The sequence below is a fragment of the Carcharhinus amblyrhynchos genome, chromosome 9 (genome assembly GCF_965287045.1).
Source record: "Carcharhinus amblyrhynchos chromosome 9, sCarAmb.v2.hapA, whole genome shotgun sequence".
In the NCBI taxonomy this organism is placed as follows: Eukaryota; Metazoa; Chordata; class Chondrichthyes; order Carcharhiniformes; family Carcharhinidae; genus Carcharhinus; species Carcharhinus amblyrhynchos.
Window position 1 is genome coordinate 17,193,565 of NC_137332.1, and position 18,917 is coordinate 17,212,481.

Below are 18,917 nucleotides of genomic sequence, written 5' to 3' on the forward strand. Positions count from 1 at the left end.
ACATCACCAACCTGTCCTGGTCCCCCCCATGCTGACACTAGGGTTAAGAAAACCCACCAACGCCTCTAATTGTTCAAAAGACTAAGGAAATTTGCTAAACTTTTACCAACTTCTCCAGATGCACCATAGAAAGCATTCTTTCTGGTTGTATCACAGCTTGGTATGGCTCCTGCTCTGCCCAAGACCGCAAGGAACTACAAAAGGTTGTGAATGTAGCCCAATCAATCACGCAAACCAGCCTCCCATCCATTGACTCTGTCTACACTTCCCACTGCCTCAGAAAAGCAACCAGCACAATCAAGAACCCTGGACATTCTCTCTTCCACCTACATCCAGCGGGAAAGAGATACAAAAAAGCCTAAAGACAGCTTCAGCTTTTTCCCTGCTGCAATCAGACTTTTGAATGAACCTACCTTGCATTAAGTTGATCTTTCTCTACACCCTAACTATGACCAACACTACATCTGCACTCTCTCCTTTCCTTCTCTATGAATGGTATGGTTTGTCTGTACAGCACGCAAGAAACAATACTTTTCATTGTATGTTAATACACGTGACAATAAAATCAAATCAAATCAGTTCCTTAATGTAGCCAAGTGCTAGAAAGGTCCAGCAGGTCAGGCATCTGTGGAGACAGAGTTAATGTTGAGTGTAATATGACTTCTTCAGAACGGAAGAGGAGTTATATTGGACTCACAACCCTAACTCTTGTTTCTTGGTCCACAAAAGCAGCCAGACCTGAGTTTTTCCAGCGTTTTGTGTTTTGAATTTGAATCCTCAGTGTTCGCAGTATTTTACTGCCACTTTGCTGATTCCCAGGCTGTCGGACACTACGTACAAACACTTGTAAAGTCAGACAGACTTACACAATGTATAATTTTTAAAACACAAATCCTTACCTGGCAGTCCACTTTCAGAATGTGCTTGGCAATGGTGGTGGGGTCATTATTCGCAAACAGTTCTTTGACACGTCGGATCACCCAGGTGTCCAGGGGCTTGTTGTCCACGGGAAGCAATTTTGACCTGAAGTCATTTGGCTTAAAGCAGGAGTCAGTCTCAAAGAAAGGCCCAGAGAAGACCAGGTCGTTGGCTTCTTCCTCACTTTCTGCAGAACTGACAACAAACTGAAACGGGCTCTCGTCCGAAATGCTGAGGACGGATCTGGATCTTTGGAAGGAGATCTTTGGCGCTTCCTCAGTTTTTAATCTTTCTACAAAACCGTCGGACTGGAGTAAACACTGATCTGTCTCTGCCTGCTCTGCTGAAGCATCATCGTTTAGTTCACAGGAGTAATTGCCCCTTTCCGGGGTAACAGCACCACACCTGCCTCTGTCAGGATCATTCAGTAATGAAGGGGAGTGGGGCATTCTTAGAGAAGGCACCTTGCTGGGCTTTGGGGGTGGCTTGGGACAGAGTTGACTATCAGACCCTCTCAGTGCTTCCCCAACTTGTGATTCCAGAGTGGGGCTTCGGACACACGTTGGGCTGAGGGTGGGCTCGCTGCCCGTCCTAAACACTGGGGACTTCATGCGTGCAATCCCTTCCATTCTCTTCTGTTGCTGCTGCTGAGGTTGGTGCTGTTGCTGAGGCAGTTGTGGAGCTTTCGTTCCTGTACATGAACAAGAGAGGGTTAGGGTGTAGTAACAGCCAGTGTGAGTGGGGAGCATTACTACATTAGAAGGTTGTATCTAAACCTGGGCTATTGCTTCAGTGCAGTACTGAGGGAGTGCTGCACTGTCAGAGGTGTGGGCTAGTGGAGGAGATATTCTGCCCTCTGAGGTGGCCATCATAAAGAAGAGCAGGAGAGCTATTCCCAGTGTCCAGGACAATATCTGTCCCTCAACCAAAACCATTGACAAAACAAAATTTATTGATTTGGTCAGCTCGTACTGTGGTTTGTGGGATCTCGCTGTGTGCCTCCTCTATTACAGTGACTACACCACTTACTTAGTTGTAACATGGGATGTCCTAAGGTTGCTAAAGGTGCTATACAAATGGGGCTTTTATCTCCTATGGGACATACAGGAATACCCCATTTTAAATAGTAGGTACATTCCTGAAAACCACAGCTTAAATCAAAACTGCTCAAAATCAAAGTATCTCTTCCCATTTCAATGTCCATAATATCAGGTTCCCACCCCTGCAATTTCAGCCTCAATATGTAACGTAAACACATAAGTTTTTAAGTTTATTTATTAGTGGTGCAAGTAAGGCTTACATTAACAGCGCAATGAAGTCATTGTGAAAATCCCCTAGTCACCACACTCCGGCACCTGTTCGGGTACACTGAGGGAGAATTTAGCATGGTCAATGCAGTTAACCAGCACAGCTTTCGGACTGTGGGAGGAAACCAGAGCACCCGAAGGAAACCCACGCAGACACGGGGAGAATGTGCAGAGTGTGCACAGACAGTGGCCCAAGCTGGGAATTGAACCTGTGTCCCTAGCGCTGTGAGGCGGCAGTGCTAACCACTGGGCCACCATGCAACCAAAATAAACAAAACACAATGTAAATAAATCTTCGATATCCCCAGTGATGTTGCAAAGAAACCGAAGAGAACAGGATATGCTTTTTCCTGATTGCTTGAAAACAAAGCTAGAAAATTTGGCATAGTTTTGACAGTTCGATTTCCCCCCGACTCTTGTTTTGTCCCATTGGGGATTGGGAGTGATGTAGAAGAGAGAGACAAAAACTAAAGAATGGGGAAAGGATATTTCTGCTGATTAACCCAGCTGATAACTATGTAGATAGTCACAAAAAAAAACCCTTTTGTATCTGCGTCCCAACTACTTTATACCAGGATGTGGCCAGTAGTTTTTTTTTTAACATAACAAAACAACTCTACTTAAAATGGGGAAGCTACAAACAAATAACTGGAAGTTTTAAAGTATTAAACACTTGCTTCACTGTTAGTAAGTATTACAATGACTAGAATCTCAGTGTCTATTAGTTTCAGCTCAGCAACATCAGAAGATTAACATTCAACCCCAGAATGATAAAACACCACTGCTTTTCGCACTTCACATTTAGAACAACGCTGAAGATACAAGCGGCAAGCTTCTCAAGATAGGAACATTCTAGTCAACACTGACCACCGAGCACAGCAAGAAATTTGGCAAATGCTGCAGTTATTTTTAAGAGTTAGACGGAAAGTGTTGAGGTCTTTCAATTCTGGAGTCTAAGAACAGTTACGCACGTCTCCAGTGGTGTGGCTGTCTAAAACCACAACCCATTCCAAACTCACCCAAAGGCAGATAGCTTTCTGACTGATGGGTTTTTAGAGGATGTCGTCTATCCTGTACGTAGTCCAGGCTCGCAGGCTGGCTCCCGCTTTTGTCTTTATTCCTACGGTGACAGAGAAAGGAAAAGGGTTTTTTTTTTAATTGAAATGTACGTCTGCTGGCTTTTTCAAAACTTTTGCCAAACTAGCGCGTGGAAACCGCAAGTACTTCTCCGGAGGAGCCTTCCTTTGCCCATATCTGAAGCACTGGGACAGCGCTGAATACAGGCACCTGAAGACAAACGGGGCTGTTAAACCGCCTACAAAAACATAAACGAATTGAATCCCCATGATATAGCTGAAGGAATTCAACACAAGGTGTGAAACAAACTCCGGAATGGAAAGGGAGAGGAAACGTCATCAATTTAACCTCGTACATCCTTGTTTCAAACTGCTACAAATACATTAATTCCCAAGGCCACAGATGGGAAAATGACGCAATCTGAAACTGCTACAACAATATAAATCTTTCCAAGGACAAAGGGCACACAGATTCTGATGGAGGCTGGAAAAGCGAAGAAGCAATAATTAACACAGTTGTTTCATTTTAACCAGATTATTCAAAGGATTACACAAGTTTCCTGATACGAGGTTGAATTAGTTACCTGGTGGTAAAGAGTTGTGTGGGAAGGGTGCTGGCCATGAATCCTTCCTCCTGTTCACTTAGAATCATAGAATCCTACAGTGCAGGAGGCCATTCAGCTCATCAAGTCTGCACCGACCACAATCCCACCCAGTCCCTATCCCCACCACCCCAGGCATTTACCCTAGCTAGTCCCCCTGACACTAAGGGGCAATTTAGCATGGCCAATCCACCTAACCTGCACATCCGTGGACTATGGGAGGAAACTAGAGCACCCGGAGGAAACTCACACAGACGTGGGGAGAATGTGCAAACTCCACACAGACAATGACCCAAGCCACCCACAGTAATAACTCACAGTTATATATTCCAATTCAGCAGGATAGCGGATAGCTATCCAATCCCACTTCAACTCCATCCAACTTGATTTTTGTTGCACTTCTTAATGATGTTGGACACAAGGGGGTTCGATAGATGGGGTAAAGACCTTTTACCCTTCCCCAACTGATCTACTGGTCTTAGCAAAATGAATATACTATAAATAATATACTTTTCTGTTTAATTTCAATATTTTTCAGCCAGAAGGTTTAAGCCAGAATCAACTGAGGAGCAGGGGAAGTAGGCAGTGGGAATTGGTTCTCCCAAATGCCCCTGACTGGTTGCTTACTGCTGTTTGTATCAATGCGCCCGCATTCCCTCCGTTTCTGCTCAGAAATGTTCCTGAATCTGGGATGAGGGGGGGGCGGCTGGGTGCGAAGGAGATGTGAGTCTGTATGTTTGTCTGTTAAAGTCTTTACAAAGCCCAACTCAACAAATCCAAACAGGAAACCATTCAAACATCCAACTGTTACTAGGCAAGACACATTCTTTCAATCAAAAGCCAGTTCCATGGCATGGCTGTGTTTACAAAAAAGAAAAACAAGCATGCAAAGATTATTTTTCTATTGAATCTGTGAGATTAGCCCCTGCACCCATCACCCTGGCAAAGTTACGGCGCAGAAACATTCAGCCCATTGTATCAAAACAAAAGCTGCTCGTTTTATTTCCACTTTCTACCATCAGCTTTGCAGGTTACAACAGACCCAGGTACCTCTGAAATATGTTGAGTGTTTCATCCTAAACCACCCATTCAGGCCAAAGAGTTGTCTGATTCCAAGAAGAAATTACATACAGCTCTTGGGGCTAAAGGGATCAAGTGATATGAGGGAGAAGGGAGGGATCAGGATATTGAATTCAGCCATGATAAAGATGGATGGCGGAGCAGGCTCGAGGGGCTGAATGGCCTACTCCTGCTTGTATTTCTAATTCAGTCATTGAATTCCAGATGCCCAAGACCCCCTCTCTAATGTCCTCTCCGATCCTTCAACTGTTCAGGAGACTGTAACACTGAGCTGAAAGGTAGTGTGTTCCTATTCAAAGTAAATGTGCATTGTGCGATGCAACGTAGTTTGATTTTTATACATTGCTGTTAAGACAGATCCTGAGGCATGGATATTGTTTTAATTTTTGAAATGTTATGACTGTAATTTGTATAGAACTGTAAAAAGTTTTAATTCTGCACTGTTTGCAATTCAAAGACATGTAGATTTGCAATGGTTTATTTGAGATTTTTATGAATAAAGTATATTTTTGGAAAAAAAAAGTATCCATAATATGCACCTTAATCTGCTGTAGTTAGTGAATAATTTCCTCCGACAGAACTCACCTCCAGAGGTTTCCTGGGGACTGCAGCCGCTCCTGACTAGGCCCATTTGACATGTTCAAGCTCAGTCGTTTCTCCGCGTCCAAGTTTCCGTCAGACGTGCTGTAGGAGTGCTGCCTGACCAGAGGAGCTTTTCCGTATTTCTCCTCCATGCACCGGAGCGGGAGGGTCCGATTTATGGGCTGGAAAATGATGGCCCCGATTTGCTCAAAGACAGGCTTGCGGTTTCCCACGTAGCACCTGACCAGCGCGGGGATACTGTCGAAGCTCTCCCGCTCAAACTGGTACTGCAGGCGAGTGAAGCCTTCGTTCACCCGGACAATCACCTTGTTGATTTTGAAGTGGTGAGGGGCGTCTTTCCACTGGCAGGTCAACACCTGGTTTCCAGGGCTGGACAGCGAGTCACGGATGAGGAAGTCTCCGTCTCTCTGAATTAGACTCTCGGCAACCTACAAACAAAAACAATCGCCAGTGTGTCTAAGTGGATTCACAAGGCAGCTGGGGGCACATTCATAGAAGCCCTGCAGTACAGAAAGAGGCCACTCGGCCCATCAAGTTTGCACCAACTCTTCAACAAAGCATCTTACCCAGGCCCCCCTGTATCCCTATAACTCCCCACTGATTCCCTTAACCGACACACCTTTGGGGCAATATACCACCTGACCTGCACGTCTTTGGACTGTGGGAAGAAACTGGAGGAAACCCATGCAGACACGAGGAGAACGTGCAAACTCCACGCAGACAGTGACTCAAACCAGGAATTGAACCCGGATCGCTACGAGGCAGCAGTGCTAACCACTCTGCCACACTAATTTGCCACTTCTCCCAGTGTAACAGCTTGCAATGTGTTCAGGAAGCTGGCAGCTCCTCAAATGTTTGACATACGGCAGTAAGCAAAACCAAATTGAACATGAGGAATTAGGAGGAGGCCACTTAGTTCCTCAGGACTGTTCCACAATGGAATTTAACCACGACTGATCTTACCTCGTTTTCCTGCCTTTGCTCCATTTCTTTTGGTAACTTCACCAAATGAAAATTTGGCGCTTGCAACATTGAAACTTCCAATTAACCCCAGGGAGCGGCTTTTCCAGATTCCCACTACCCTTTGTGTGGAAAAATGTTCCTGATTTCACTCCCTAGAGGCTTTGCTCAAACCTGAAGGTGAGCTGCCTCATCCTGGATTCCTTCAGGAGAGGATTCAACCCCATTGAATCCTTTTGAATATTCACACCAAGCCAAGTAGATTACCTTTAAATGGTCAATACTCTACTGAAAACTCATCAACCTTCGAGCTTGTCCTCGGAACTTAATCCCTTCAACCCCAGTGTGGTTCTGGTGAGTTAGTGTTCCCACCCGTTTGGGAAATATATCCTTTACTTGGTAACACTGCCCAAAAAGAGAAAGCTAGCACGAGGGGGCATAGCTTTAAATTAAGGGGTGGTAGTTATAGGACGGATGTCAGGGGTAGGTTCTTTACCCAGAGGGTGGTGAGGGATTGGAATGCCCTGCCTGCTGCAGTTGTAAATGTGCCTAGTTTGGGGGCGTTTAAGAGATCCGTGGATAGGTTTATGGACGAAAAGGGATTGGTTTAGATTAGAGGGTCATTGTTTTTTAACTGGTCGGTGCAACATCGTGGGCCGAAGGGCCTGTTCTGCGCTGTAATGTTCTATGTTCTAAAACTACAGCAGTACCACTCAGTTACCTGGAGTCACTGTGAATATTTATTTTTTTAAAGCATTCTTTAAGCACACAGGCACTCAGTCAGCCAAATTCAATTTCGGAATGATCGAACAGCCACCTGTAAATACAACCTCCATCAGCACCTTCCAGTCTGGGATCGCTGGATTTTCAAACACTTAATTACCCGGCTCACGTTTTAAATTGATGGCCCTTCATTTTAGATTCCTCCTTCACCACCCCCACCCTCATCACACCCCCTGCCCCAGCCTGCACCCCCCCCCGCACTCCCCCCACCCTCATCACACCCCCTCGCCCCAGCCTGCACCCCCCCCACACTCCCCCCACCCTCATCACACCCCCCACACTCCCCCCACCCTCATCACACCCCCTCGCCCCAGCCTGCACCCCCCCACACTCCCCCCACCCTCATCACACCCCCTCGCCCCAGCCTGCACCCCCCCCCACACTCCCCCCACCCTCATCACACCCCCCGCCCCCAGCCTGCACCCCCCCCACACTCCCCCCACCCTCATCACACCCCCCGCCCCAGCCTGCACCCCCCCCCACACTCCCCCCACCCTCATCACACCCCCCGCACTCCCCCCACCCTCATCACACCCCCTTGCCCCAGCCTGCACCCCCCCCGCACTCCCCCCACCCTCATCACACCCCCCCCCCAGCCTGCACCCCCCCCACACTCCCCCCACCCTCATCACACCCCCCGCCCCAGCCTGCACCCCCCCACACTCCCCCCACCCTCATCACACCCCCCGCCCCAGCCTGCACCCCCCCACACTCCCCCCACCCTCATCACACCCCCCGCCCCAGCCTGCACCCCCCCCGCACCCCACCCACCCTCATCACACCCCCCGCACTCCCCCCCACCCTCATCACCCCCCCCGCACCCACCCACCCTCATCACACCCCCCGCACTCCCCCACCCTCATCACACCCCCCGCCCCAGCCTGCACCCCCCCGCACCCCGCCCACCCTCATCACACCCCCTCGCCCCAGCCTGCACCCCCCTCACACTCCCCCCTCATCACCCCCCCGCCCCAGCCTGCACCCCCCCACACTCCCCCCACCCTCATCACACCCCCCGCCCCAGCCTGCACCCCCCCACATCTCCCCCACCCCTCACCCCACCCCCCGCCCCAGCCTGCACCCCCCCCACACTCCCCCCACCCTCATCACACCCCCCGCCCCAGCCTGCACCCCCCCGCACTCCCCCCTCATCACCCCCCCCGCCCCAGCCGGCACCCCCCCCCACATTCCCCCCCACCCTCATCACACCCCCCGCCCCAGCCTGCACCCCCCCCGCACTCCCCCCACCCTCATCACACCCCCCGCCCCAGCCTGCACCCCCCCCGCACTCCCCCCACCCTCATCACACCCCCCGCCCCAGCCTGCACCCCCCCACACTCCCCCCACCCTCATCACACCCCCCGCACTCCCCCCACCCTCATCACACCCCCCGCCCCAGTGCACCCCCCCCGCACTCCCCCCACCCTCATCACACCCCCCGCCCCAGCCTGCACCCCCCCCACACTCCCCCCACCCTCATCACACCCCCCGCCCCAGCCTGCACCCCCCCCACATTCCCCCCCACCCTCATCACACCCCCCGCCCCAGCCTGCACTCCCCCCACACTCCCCCCACCCTCATCACACCCCCCGCCCCCAGCCTGCACCCCCCCCACATTCCCCCCCACCCTCATCACACCCCCCGCCCCAGCCTGCACCCCCCCACACTCCCCCCACCCTCATCACACCCCCGCCCCAGCCTGCACCCCCCCCACACTCCCCCCACCCTCATCACACCCCCCGCCCCAGCCTGCACCCCCCCCACACTCCCCCCACCCTCATCACACCCCCCGCCCCAGCCTGCACTCCCCCCACACTCCCCCCACCCTCATCACACCCCCCGCCCCAGCCTGCACCCCCCCCACACTCCCCCCACCCTCATCACCCCCCCCACACTCCCCCCACCCTCATCACACCCCCCGCCCCAGCCTGCACCCCCCCACACTCCCCCCACCCTCACTTGGCTTGTATTCGTTAGAGTTTAGAAGAATGAGGGGAGATCTCATTGAGACATATAAGATGATGAATGGGATGGATAGGATAGAGGTGGAAAGACTCTTCCTGCTCAGAAAGGACAGTAGGACTAGGGGGCACAGCCTCAAGATAAAGGGGAGGCGGTTTAGAACGGAGTTGAGGAGGAACTTCTTCACTCAAAGGGTGGTGAATCTCTGGAATTCTCTGCCCGTTGAAGTGGTGGAGGCTGCCTTGCTAAATATTTTTAAGACGCGGGTTGATGGGTTTTTGATGAGAGAGGGGATTAAGGTTATGGGGAGAGGGCGGGAAAGTGGAACTGAGCAGCGACAGATCAGCCATGATCTTATTGAATGGCGGGGCAGGCTCGAAGGGCTAGATGGCCTACTCCTGCTCCTATTTCTTATGTTCTTATGTTCACACCCCCTCGCCCCAGCCTGCACCCCCCCCCACACTCCCCCCACCTTCACTTCACTCTCTTGCCCCAGCCTGCACCCCCTCGCACTCCCCCCACCCTCACTTCACACCCCCTCGCCCCAGCCTGCACCCCCCCGCACTCCCCCCACCCTCACTTCACACCCCCTCGCCCCATCTCTGTACTCCTCCCTGCACCCTTCTCCCGCCCAACCCTCGCACCCCCTTGCCCCACCCCTGTACCTCCCCCCACCCAACCTTCATGCCATCCCTGCACCTCCCCCCACCCTCACTTCACACCCCCTCACCCCACCCCCCTGCACCTTTCTCCCACCCTACCCTCACACCCCTTCACTCCAGCCCCGTACCACTCTCTGCATCTACCTCCCACCCAATGCTTACCCCACTCCTGCACCTTCCCCCCCCTCCCCACCCCTGCACCCCTCCCTGTACCTCCACTCCACCATCCTCCCCACTCCTCTGCAGTGGAAACAGTGAAATCCTTTCAAAATCTTTCAACATTTTAAATATCTCGATCAGATCACTGTCCGATCTCCCCTACTGCAGGGACATCAGCCGCAAAATGCCCTTGGACATTTGCTGTTGTCCTTCCCTCCATCTGGGAGAGGTTTCAGCATCTCAGCTGAGGCCATTCCTCACAGCACCAGCTCAGAATCAACCCTCCATCAGCACAGGAGGGGGTCCGAAAGCTTTGGCTGGAGTGGGGATGGTGAACTGGGCCTTATTACACTGTTTGTTATACTCTGTGTCCAACACCGAGCCCTGCTGGGATCAGTAGAGGGAGCGTTTGATTGGGATCAGACCCAGGGCACGAGTTAACACCGCCTGTTCCGTGTTCCTGGTAAAGATCAGTTTCAACACCAGAAACATTAGCTCAGAGCAATCAGGAAGGCTTCTAGTCTCCTGCTTAAAAGGCAAAGGACAATTTTGGTTTAATGTAATCACGTTTTTTTTTTCATTTATAAACCAGCACAAAAACGTTGCGAAATCGGGGCTCTGGGGAGGATGATCTCATCGCTTATATTGAAATAATCAGTGTTAAGTGATACTGTAAAGTCTAGACTGACTCAAAACCATATGGAAATCTCTGGAGGAATCTTATAGAGGAAACATCGCCTCATTTCGGTGGTCATTTCTAGCAGCGCTATGCAAAGTATTCGTGTGAACAGTCGCAGCTGAAAGGTTGGTAAATGCACAGACCAGGTGGGAATACTCAGCAGCGTACCTTCCTGGGAATGTGGCCATGGTACCAGGCGTGGCTGCGCAGGTCTTCACTGTTTAACTTCAGCTCTTCCTCCAGTTCCTTGCGCAGCTTCTCGGGTGTGGAATCCATGATGTACCTTTCCTTTGAGAACTGTAAAACAAGAGGACCAAAGTCAGAATCGGGTTCTCCCCTATCTGCAGGTAGTGGCTCTGCACTTCAATCTGATCCGCTCCCCAAGCCAGCCTGGGATCCAAAGGTGGATTCGGCCACAATTCCCATTTTCCAGCTGGTACTTTGCCCGTCCGTGTTAATGTCAAATCAATAGCCACAGGAGCCTGTGCAGGGTCACTCTGTTAATGACTAACAGTTGGCCATGTCCTTGCTTCAATGGGGCTGATGCTGTAGGATCTGACACTAACAGCTCTGCTCACTGCTCTCCTTCAGGACAGCATCTGTTCCCAGGCTGCTAATGATGCTTTTTTATTGACGCTCTGTTGACTTAATTATATTAGTTACAAAAAATTAATCTCCCCCTAGCTGTATTTTTCACGTGCTATTATATACTCTGTACACTGTGACGTCAAGGTAGATTTTTCAGAGCTGTTCCTTCGCCCACGAGCAACTTTATATGATTCTGATATTTCCTGGAGACGTGATAACTGATGCTTTTATCCAGCCTCTTGTTTCCTTATCCGTCAACAGGTAAGAAACAGGAAATCGACAAGACAAAAAGGCAGATTCAATCCCTCAAGCTAAAATCAACCGTGTGTGCACAAATATAGCTCATTTTAACTGTAGGAGTGTGTTTAAATATATGTATATAATATATATATACACACACACAGGGTTTATATATATGTGTGTGTGTGTGTGAGAGAGAGAGTGAGAGTGAGTGAGTGCATGCGTGTGGTTATGTGAAAGAGTGTGTGTGTGTGTGTGTGAGAGAGGGAGTGAGTGTGTGCGTGCGTGTGGTTATGTGAAAGAGTGAGTGAGTGTGTGTGTGTGTGCATGTGTGTGCCTGTGGCCTGGTTTGTTGTTAAGCATTAGGAGTAATTCTGATTCCTAATGTAACTTCCTCTCCATTACTGTCAACTTGCTGAGCTGATAATTCATTTCCATTTACTTATTAGTTTAACAGAATGCTGGAGTGGACCAGTGTTTGGTTTGTTATTGCTACTTGGTTCATTTGCCATTCCATCTCTCCTTCCATTTTAATAAAAAGATGTTTTTCAGGAGTTATTGTATCTGTCACACGTCTCATCTTTTGATAAGGGCACAACTCAACAGCATGGGGTGGCATGGTGGCACAGTGGTTAGCACTGCTGCCTCATAGCGCCAGGGACCCGGGTTCAATTCCCGGCGTGGGTCACTGTCTGTGTGCATTTTGCACATTCTCCCCGTGTCTGTGTGGATTTCCTCCGGGTGCTCCAGTTTCCTCCCGCAGTCTGAAAGACGTGCTGGTTAGTTGTATTCACCTGAACAGGCGCTGGAGTGTGGTGACCAAGGGAATTTCACAGTAACTTCATTGCAGTGTTAATGTGAGTCTTACTTGTGACTAATAAATAAACTCTAAAAACATTACTGGCAAAATATCAACAAGGGCAAAGTCAACTTTCCACCCCCAATATTCCGAGGTTCTGCTTTATTCATGGGAATAACAGTGGTCCCTCTGCATCTTCGGTCCGACACTGTTCTGGTCTCTGCAGTTTTAGCTTAAAGGGACGACAGCCCATCACACATGGTGGATTCTTTGGCTGCGCCACTTTGTGCCTACGTAACCACAGTCAATGCATTTCACAAAGAATTCACTCCACGTGAGATTTCTCCAAAAGATGGGTCAAGTTTATGTAACAACACAATCCCAGGTCTATAGCTGGAAAGACAAAACCTGAAATTCTGCAGGTTCTCTCCGTCTCCACCGTGGCAACATCCCAAAGGAAAAAATTGTGGTCAGCAGTTTGTAACCGGGGACTTCCACTGGTCTGCTGATGGGCAGCAGCGTGGCACAGCGGTTAGCACCGCTACCTCAGAGCGCCAAGGACCCGGGTTCAATTCCCAGCTTGGGTCACTGTCTGTGAGTTCTCCTCGTGTCTGCGTGGGTTTCCTCCGGACGCTCCGGTTTCCTCCCACAGTCCGAAAGACGTGCTGGTTTGGTGCATTGGCCATGCTAAATTCTCCCTCAGTGTGCCTGAACAGGTGCCAGAGTGTGGTGACAAGGGGATTTTCACAGTAACTTCATTGCTGTGTTAATGTAAACCTACTTGTGACACTAATAAATAAACTTAAAAAAGCTTAAAGTTATGGTAGCATACTGGGAGAACCACCCTCCTCCCCCTTCCAACACTCCCTACTCCCGTCTCATTGGAATTACTTCCAAGCCAATTCCCATTTTCCCTTCTCCCTTCAGAGGTGAGGCAGAGTTTCCACATAACTGGTTCTCCGCAACCCATCCCCTCAGACTGCCTTGAGGCTTAACTCAGAACACATCTTTTAAAAATATAATTGAATGTTCCATTAGTGGCAGAGTGCATGGTGAGATATACACTGAGTTCTACAGAGAACTAAAGGTAAGGAAAATCTACCAAGAGTGACACTTTGTTTAGCTATAAGTTTAAACTATGGAATGATATCACACAGAAAGAGGCCTTTCAGTCCATCGTGCATATCCTAGCTCCTTGAAAGGAGCTTAGCTGCCTTTGTTCTCAAAGAAAATAGAAAAATAAAGAGTTGGACTGACATCAAATTGAGTTGATGTAATGGAAAGTAGTCCTGAAACCACAACTCCTCCACAGGCCTGACCCTCCAAGGCCCGAGAATGAACTAAACTCCACAAAGGTGTCCCGGCACAATGGTGCCCTCCAGTGGTACTCCAATGCCTATACACCATCAAGGTAATGTGTGGAAATCCCAGTCGATAGTCCAGAACAGCAGGCTGTACCTTCTCAAGGGTGACTAGGGGCTGGCTTTTGCTGGTGACGCCCACATCCCAAGATGTAAAAGAAAAATGATTTATTATCGCAGCCTCTTGCCAACTTCAAATCAACTTGAAATCAATGAGCAGCACAGTGGCACAATGATTAGCTCTGCTGACTCACAGCGCCAGAGACCTGGGTTCGATTCCCGGCTTGGGTCACTGTCTGTGTGGAATCTGCACATTCTCCCCGAGTCCGTATGGGTATCCTCCGGGTGCTCCGGTTTCCTCCCACAGTCCAAAGATGTGCGGGTTAGGTTGATTGGCCATGCTAAATTGCCACTTAGTGTCAGGGGGACTAGCAGGTAAATACATAAGGTTATAGGGAGGGGGCCTGGTTGGGATTGTGGTCAGTGCAGACTGAATGGGCCGAATGGCCTCCTTCTGTACTGTATGATTCTATGACAATCTGTTCAATCACTCTCTCCTTCATTACAATTTTGAAAAAACAAACTTAAGAATATAAACTGTCTCAATTCTTTTCGAATATCCCAAACTGCAGCACAGAAACAAACCATTCTCTGTTACTGTAAATACTGACACAATCCCCTCCATTTCCACCCTGCCCTTTCTTCCTTGTCTGTACATCCTGTACCTCCTTAAACACATTTACACAAATCATCTCAACTACCGCCCGTGGTACCAAATTCCACATTCTAACCAGCCTCTTTTTAGAACATTTTGTCTGTAATTCCTCATTGGGTTTAACACCAACGTCCCACACACGCGCAGCAGGGCTCACTGTGCAGTCGTTGGGGTGGAAACCAGGGCTGGTTCTTATTTTATCGCTAAACCCACAGATGATGTGGCGAACATTGATAGCACTGGCAGAGGGAGGACAAGTAACTCCTGACTGTACTGACTCACTGAGCCCTGGGGAGACAGCACAGAGGACTCTCAATTGGGTGTTTCTTATCCAGCACCAGAGACTGACTATTAACTTAATCACAGCTACAAGTGGTATTCTAATTGATGTTTGCTCACAGTGCTTTACTGCTGACAATTTCCTGCGGTTCTATTATCTGTGTCTATTGATACTATTTGCTGCTCTAATTAAAAGTCTTTATCCTTGTATAGAATACACAAAACAACGACACCCTGTTGGATAAACATGTGCGACTGGGGCCGGAGAACGGTCACATTTAGTTTATGTATCATGGCACTCCTGTCACTCACTGTAATAAGGTGGCACTGGTTTGTATATTGCACAGAGAATCAGGGCTACAACAGAGAGACAGGCCACTCAACCCTTCAACTCTGTACACATTCTTCCATCCACAAGTCACAGCCTACTCTCCATTCATGTGATGTAACTCATTATGTAGCAGTTCCCAATCCAAGCGTTTTTTAAAAAGTAAATAAAAATACTACTTTGTCCATGTAGTCTAGTACCCCTCAAGATATATAGTAGTGTGCCAGACATTGGTGCTATTGGAAATGTGTTTGCAAAAACATAGAAGAGCAGACTCTACCATCAAGCCTGTTCCGCCATTTGATAAGATCGTGACTGATCTGATTGTGGCTTTAACTCCATTCTCCTGTCATTACCACATAACTCTTAACTCCCCAATTTAACTCAGAGTAAATTCAATGATCCAGTCTCCACTGCTCACTGTGGAAGAGAATTCCACAGACTAATGACTCTTCAAGAGAGAAAATTCTTCCTCATCCCCATCCAATAACTTTCATTCTATTATCTGTGTCTATTGATACTATTTGCTGCTCTAATTAAAAGTCTTTATCCTTGTATAGAATACACAAAACAACGACACCCTGTTGGATAAACATGTGCGACTGGGGCCGGAGAACGGTCACATTTAGTTTATGTATCATGGCACTCCTGTCGTGACTGATGTTAAAACATGTTGCTCTAGACTCCGTCACAAGTGGAAACATCCTCTTAGTATCTACCTGCCGAATCTCCTGATGTTTCAATAAGTTCATCTCTCATTCTTCTAAATGCCAGGGAAAAAATGGCCCAGCCTACTCGACCTTCCCTCATAAGACAATCCCTTCATCCCTGGAATCAGTCCAGTAAGCCTTCACTTGAACAGCTTCCAAAGCAAGGATATCCCTCCTTAAATAACTAACAATACATTGGATTTAAACCAACTTGCAGGTGACACCCACATCGCAAGATGTAAAAGAAAAATGATTTACAGATTTATTGTCACAGCCTCTGGCCAACTTCAAGTCAATCAACTTGAAGTCAACAAGACCACAGTGGCACAGTGGCTAGCACTGCTACCTCACAGTGCCAGGGTTCGATTCCCAGCTTGGGTTACTGTCTGGGTGGAGCTTGTTCTAATTAAAAGTCTTTACCCTTGTATTCGATTTATTATTGTCACATATATTAACATACAGTGAAAAGAATTGTTTCTTGAGCGCTATACAGACAAAACGTACCGTTCATAGAGAAGGAAACAAGAGAGTACAAAATGTACTATTACAGTCTTAGCTAGGGTGTAGAGAAAGATCAACTCAATGCAAGGTAAGTCCATTCAAAAGTCTGACAGCAGCAGGGAAGAAGCTGTTCTTGAGTTGGTTGGTACGTGACCTCAGACTTTTGTATCTTATTCCCGAAGGAAGAGAGAATGTCCGGGGTGCGTGGGGTCCCTAATTATGCTGGCTGCTTTGCTGAGGCAGTGGGAAGTCCAGACAGAGTCAATGGATGGGAGGCTGGTTTGAGTGATGGACTGGGCTACATTCACGACCTTTTGTAGTTCCTTGTGGTCTTGGGCAGAGCAGGAGCCCATACCACGCTGTGATACAACCAGAATGCAGTATTCCAATGCCCTATGTAGCTGTAGCAAGACTTCCCTCCCTTTATATTGCATCACCTTGCAGTGAAGGTGAGCTTTCTATTTGCCTTCCTAATTATACATACAGACATTATAGTTAAGAAAGCCCATCAATGCCTCTACTTTCTCAGAAGACTAAGGAAATCTGGCATGTCAGCTACGACTCTCACTTTTACAGATGCATCATAGAAAGCATTCTTTTCAGTTGTATCACAGGTACGGCTCCTGCTCTGCCCAAGACCACAAGAAATTACAAAAGGCCGTGAATGAAGCCCCGTCCATCACGCAAACCAGCCTCCCATCCACTGACTCTGTCTACACTTCCCGCTGCCTCAGAAAAGCAGCCAGCATAATTAAGGACACCACACACACTGGACATTCTCTCTTCCACCTTCTTCCATCGAGAAAAAGATACAAAAGTCTGAGGTCATGTACCAGCCGACATGAGAACAGCTTCTTCCCTGCTGCCACCAGACTTTTGAATGGACCTACCTCGCATAAGATCTTTCTCTACACCCTAGCTATGACTGTAACTCTCCTTTTCTTCTGTATGAACAATATGCTTTGTCTGTATTGTGCGCAAGAAACAATACTTTTCACTATAATAATACATATGATAATAATAAATCATGACTCACTGTATCTACATGATAACTTCTTGTGATTCATATACAAGCACACCCAGATCTCTCTGAGCCACAGTAGTCTCTCTCCATTTAAATAATATTCTGCCTTTCTATTCTTCCTGCCAAAGTGGACAACCCCACATTTTCCCACATCATATTTCATCTGCCAATTTTTTTATCCATTCACTTAACCTGTCTATATCTCTTTACAGACTCTTTGTATCCTCCTCACAACTTGCTCTCCTACCTATCTTTGTATCGTCAGCAAATTTGGTTACAGGATAGTAGGTCCCTTTACTCAAGACATTAATGTGGGTCATAAATAGTTGTGGTCCCAGCATTGATCCCAGTGGGACTTCACTGGTTACAGTTTGCCAACCTGAAAAATGACTCCTTTATCCTGACCTCCTGCTTCCTGGGAGCTGGCTAACCCTTTATCCTTGCTAATACAGCCCACCCATCACCCAGCCTTCATTAACTTTTAACAGGCTTAGGGGGGAGATGTGCAACATTGTAAACTGGGTGATAGCTGAGTCATCAGCCTGTTTTACATTTCAATATTTATTTCCACTGACTGTCCTGATCTGTCCCCAGTTCTCATCCAGGAATCTGATCAGGTCACAGTATAAACTGAAAGCAGGGTTAGAATCCATTGAATCACAGAAACCCTACAAGTGCAGAAGGCCCATCTATTCTGCACTGACTACAATCTCACCCAGGTCCTATCCCCGTAACCCTGTGCATTTACCCTAGTCAGTCCCTCTGACACTAAGAGGCAATTTAGCATGGCCAATTCACCGAACCCACACATCTTAGGACTGTGGGAGGAAACCGGAGCACCTGGAGGAAACCCTCGCAGGCACAGGGAGAAGGTGCAGACTCCGCAGAGACAGAGACCCAAGCTGGGAATTGAACCCAGGTCCCTGGTGCTGTGAGGCAGCAGGGCTAACCACTGTGTGCCATTAGAATCAAAGCAGAATGGAGAGCACAGGAATCAAAGCAATATTAAACTGGTCCAGCTGTTGTGAATCTGAGCAAGTGGATCCTGTCCCTCTGTATTTTCACAATAGTAACATGTGATTAAGTGGCCTCACTCCGTGCTGCTTTTGATGGCGCTGCAGCTGTTTGTAATAACTGTTTGCTCCATCCACAAATACAGGTGAATGTGAACGCCAGACACAGCCAGACTAAACACATCTGGACCTCGGCAGCAGAGAGCTCAGGTGCCTCACACTCTTTTCCATCGGATGTGTGTCCTCCTCGAGATTACCTGGTCTGTGTTATTTTAACACCAGTGTTTTAACCTCCTCGTTTTGTATCTATTCTGCTGGATCAGTGACCCATCCACCATATTAAACACTCCATTCCCTCCCCACCAGTGCTCCCCTGTCTGCAGGGTCCACTGCAGGACTCACTACAGCATCAGAACTCACTACAGCATCACCATCTCCAACTCACACACCATGCTGACTGAGGAATAAATCACTGCGCGTGGATTGCAGCCGTTCAGGAGGAGATCGTCAACCGCACCCTTCTGAAGGGCAATTCAGGCTCAGCAGTAAATGCTAGTGTGACAATATC

General features: G+C 48.5%; 1 protein-coding gene across 4 annotated transcripts in view; it reads right to left on the reverse strand.

The window, feature by feature from the left end:
- Positions 1-18,917, reverse strand: part of bcar3 (BCAR3 adaptor protein, NSP family member) — a 183,468-nt gene that overhangs the window by 22,285 nt on the left and 142,266 nt on the right. For all 4 annotated transcript variants that reach the window (XM_080195243.1, XM_080195244.1, XM_080195246.1 and 1 more), the window contains 4 exons: positions 10,960-11,088; positions 5,569-6,014; positions 3,245-3,345; positions 900-1,609 (listed from right to left, as the gene is read on the reverse strand). In XM_080195243.1, coding sequence (XP_080051369.1) covers positions 900-1,609; positions 3,245-3,345; positions 5,569-6,014; positions 10,960-11,088 — 1,386 coding nt within the window. The remainder of the gene's footprint in view (positions 1-899; positions 1,610-3,244; positions 3,346-5,568; positions 6,015-10,959; positions 11,089-18,917) is intronic.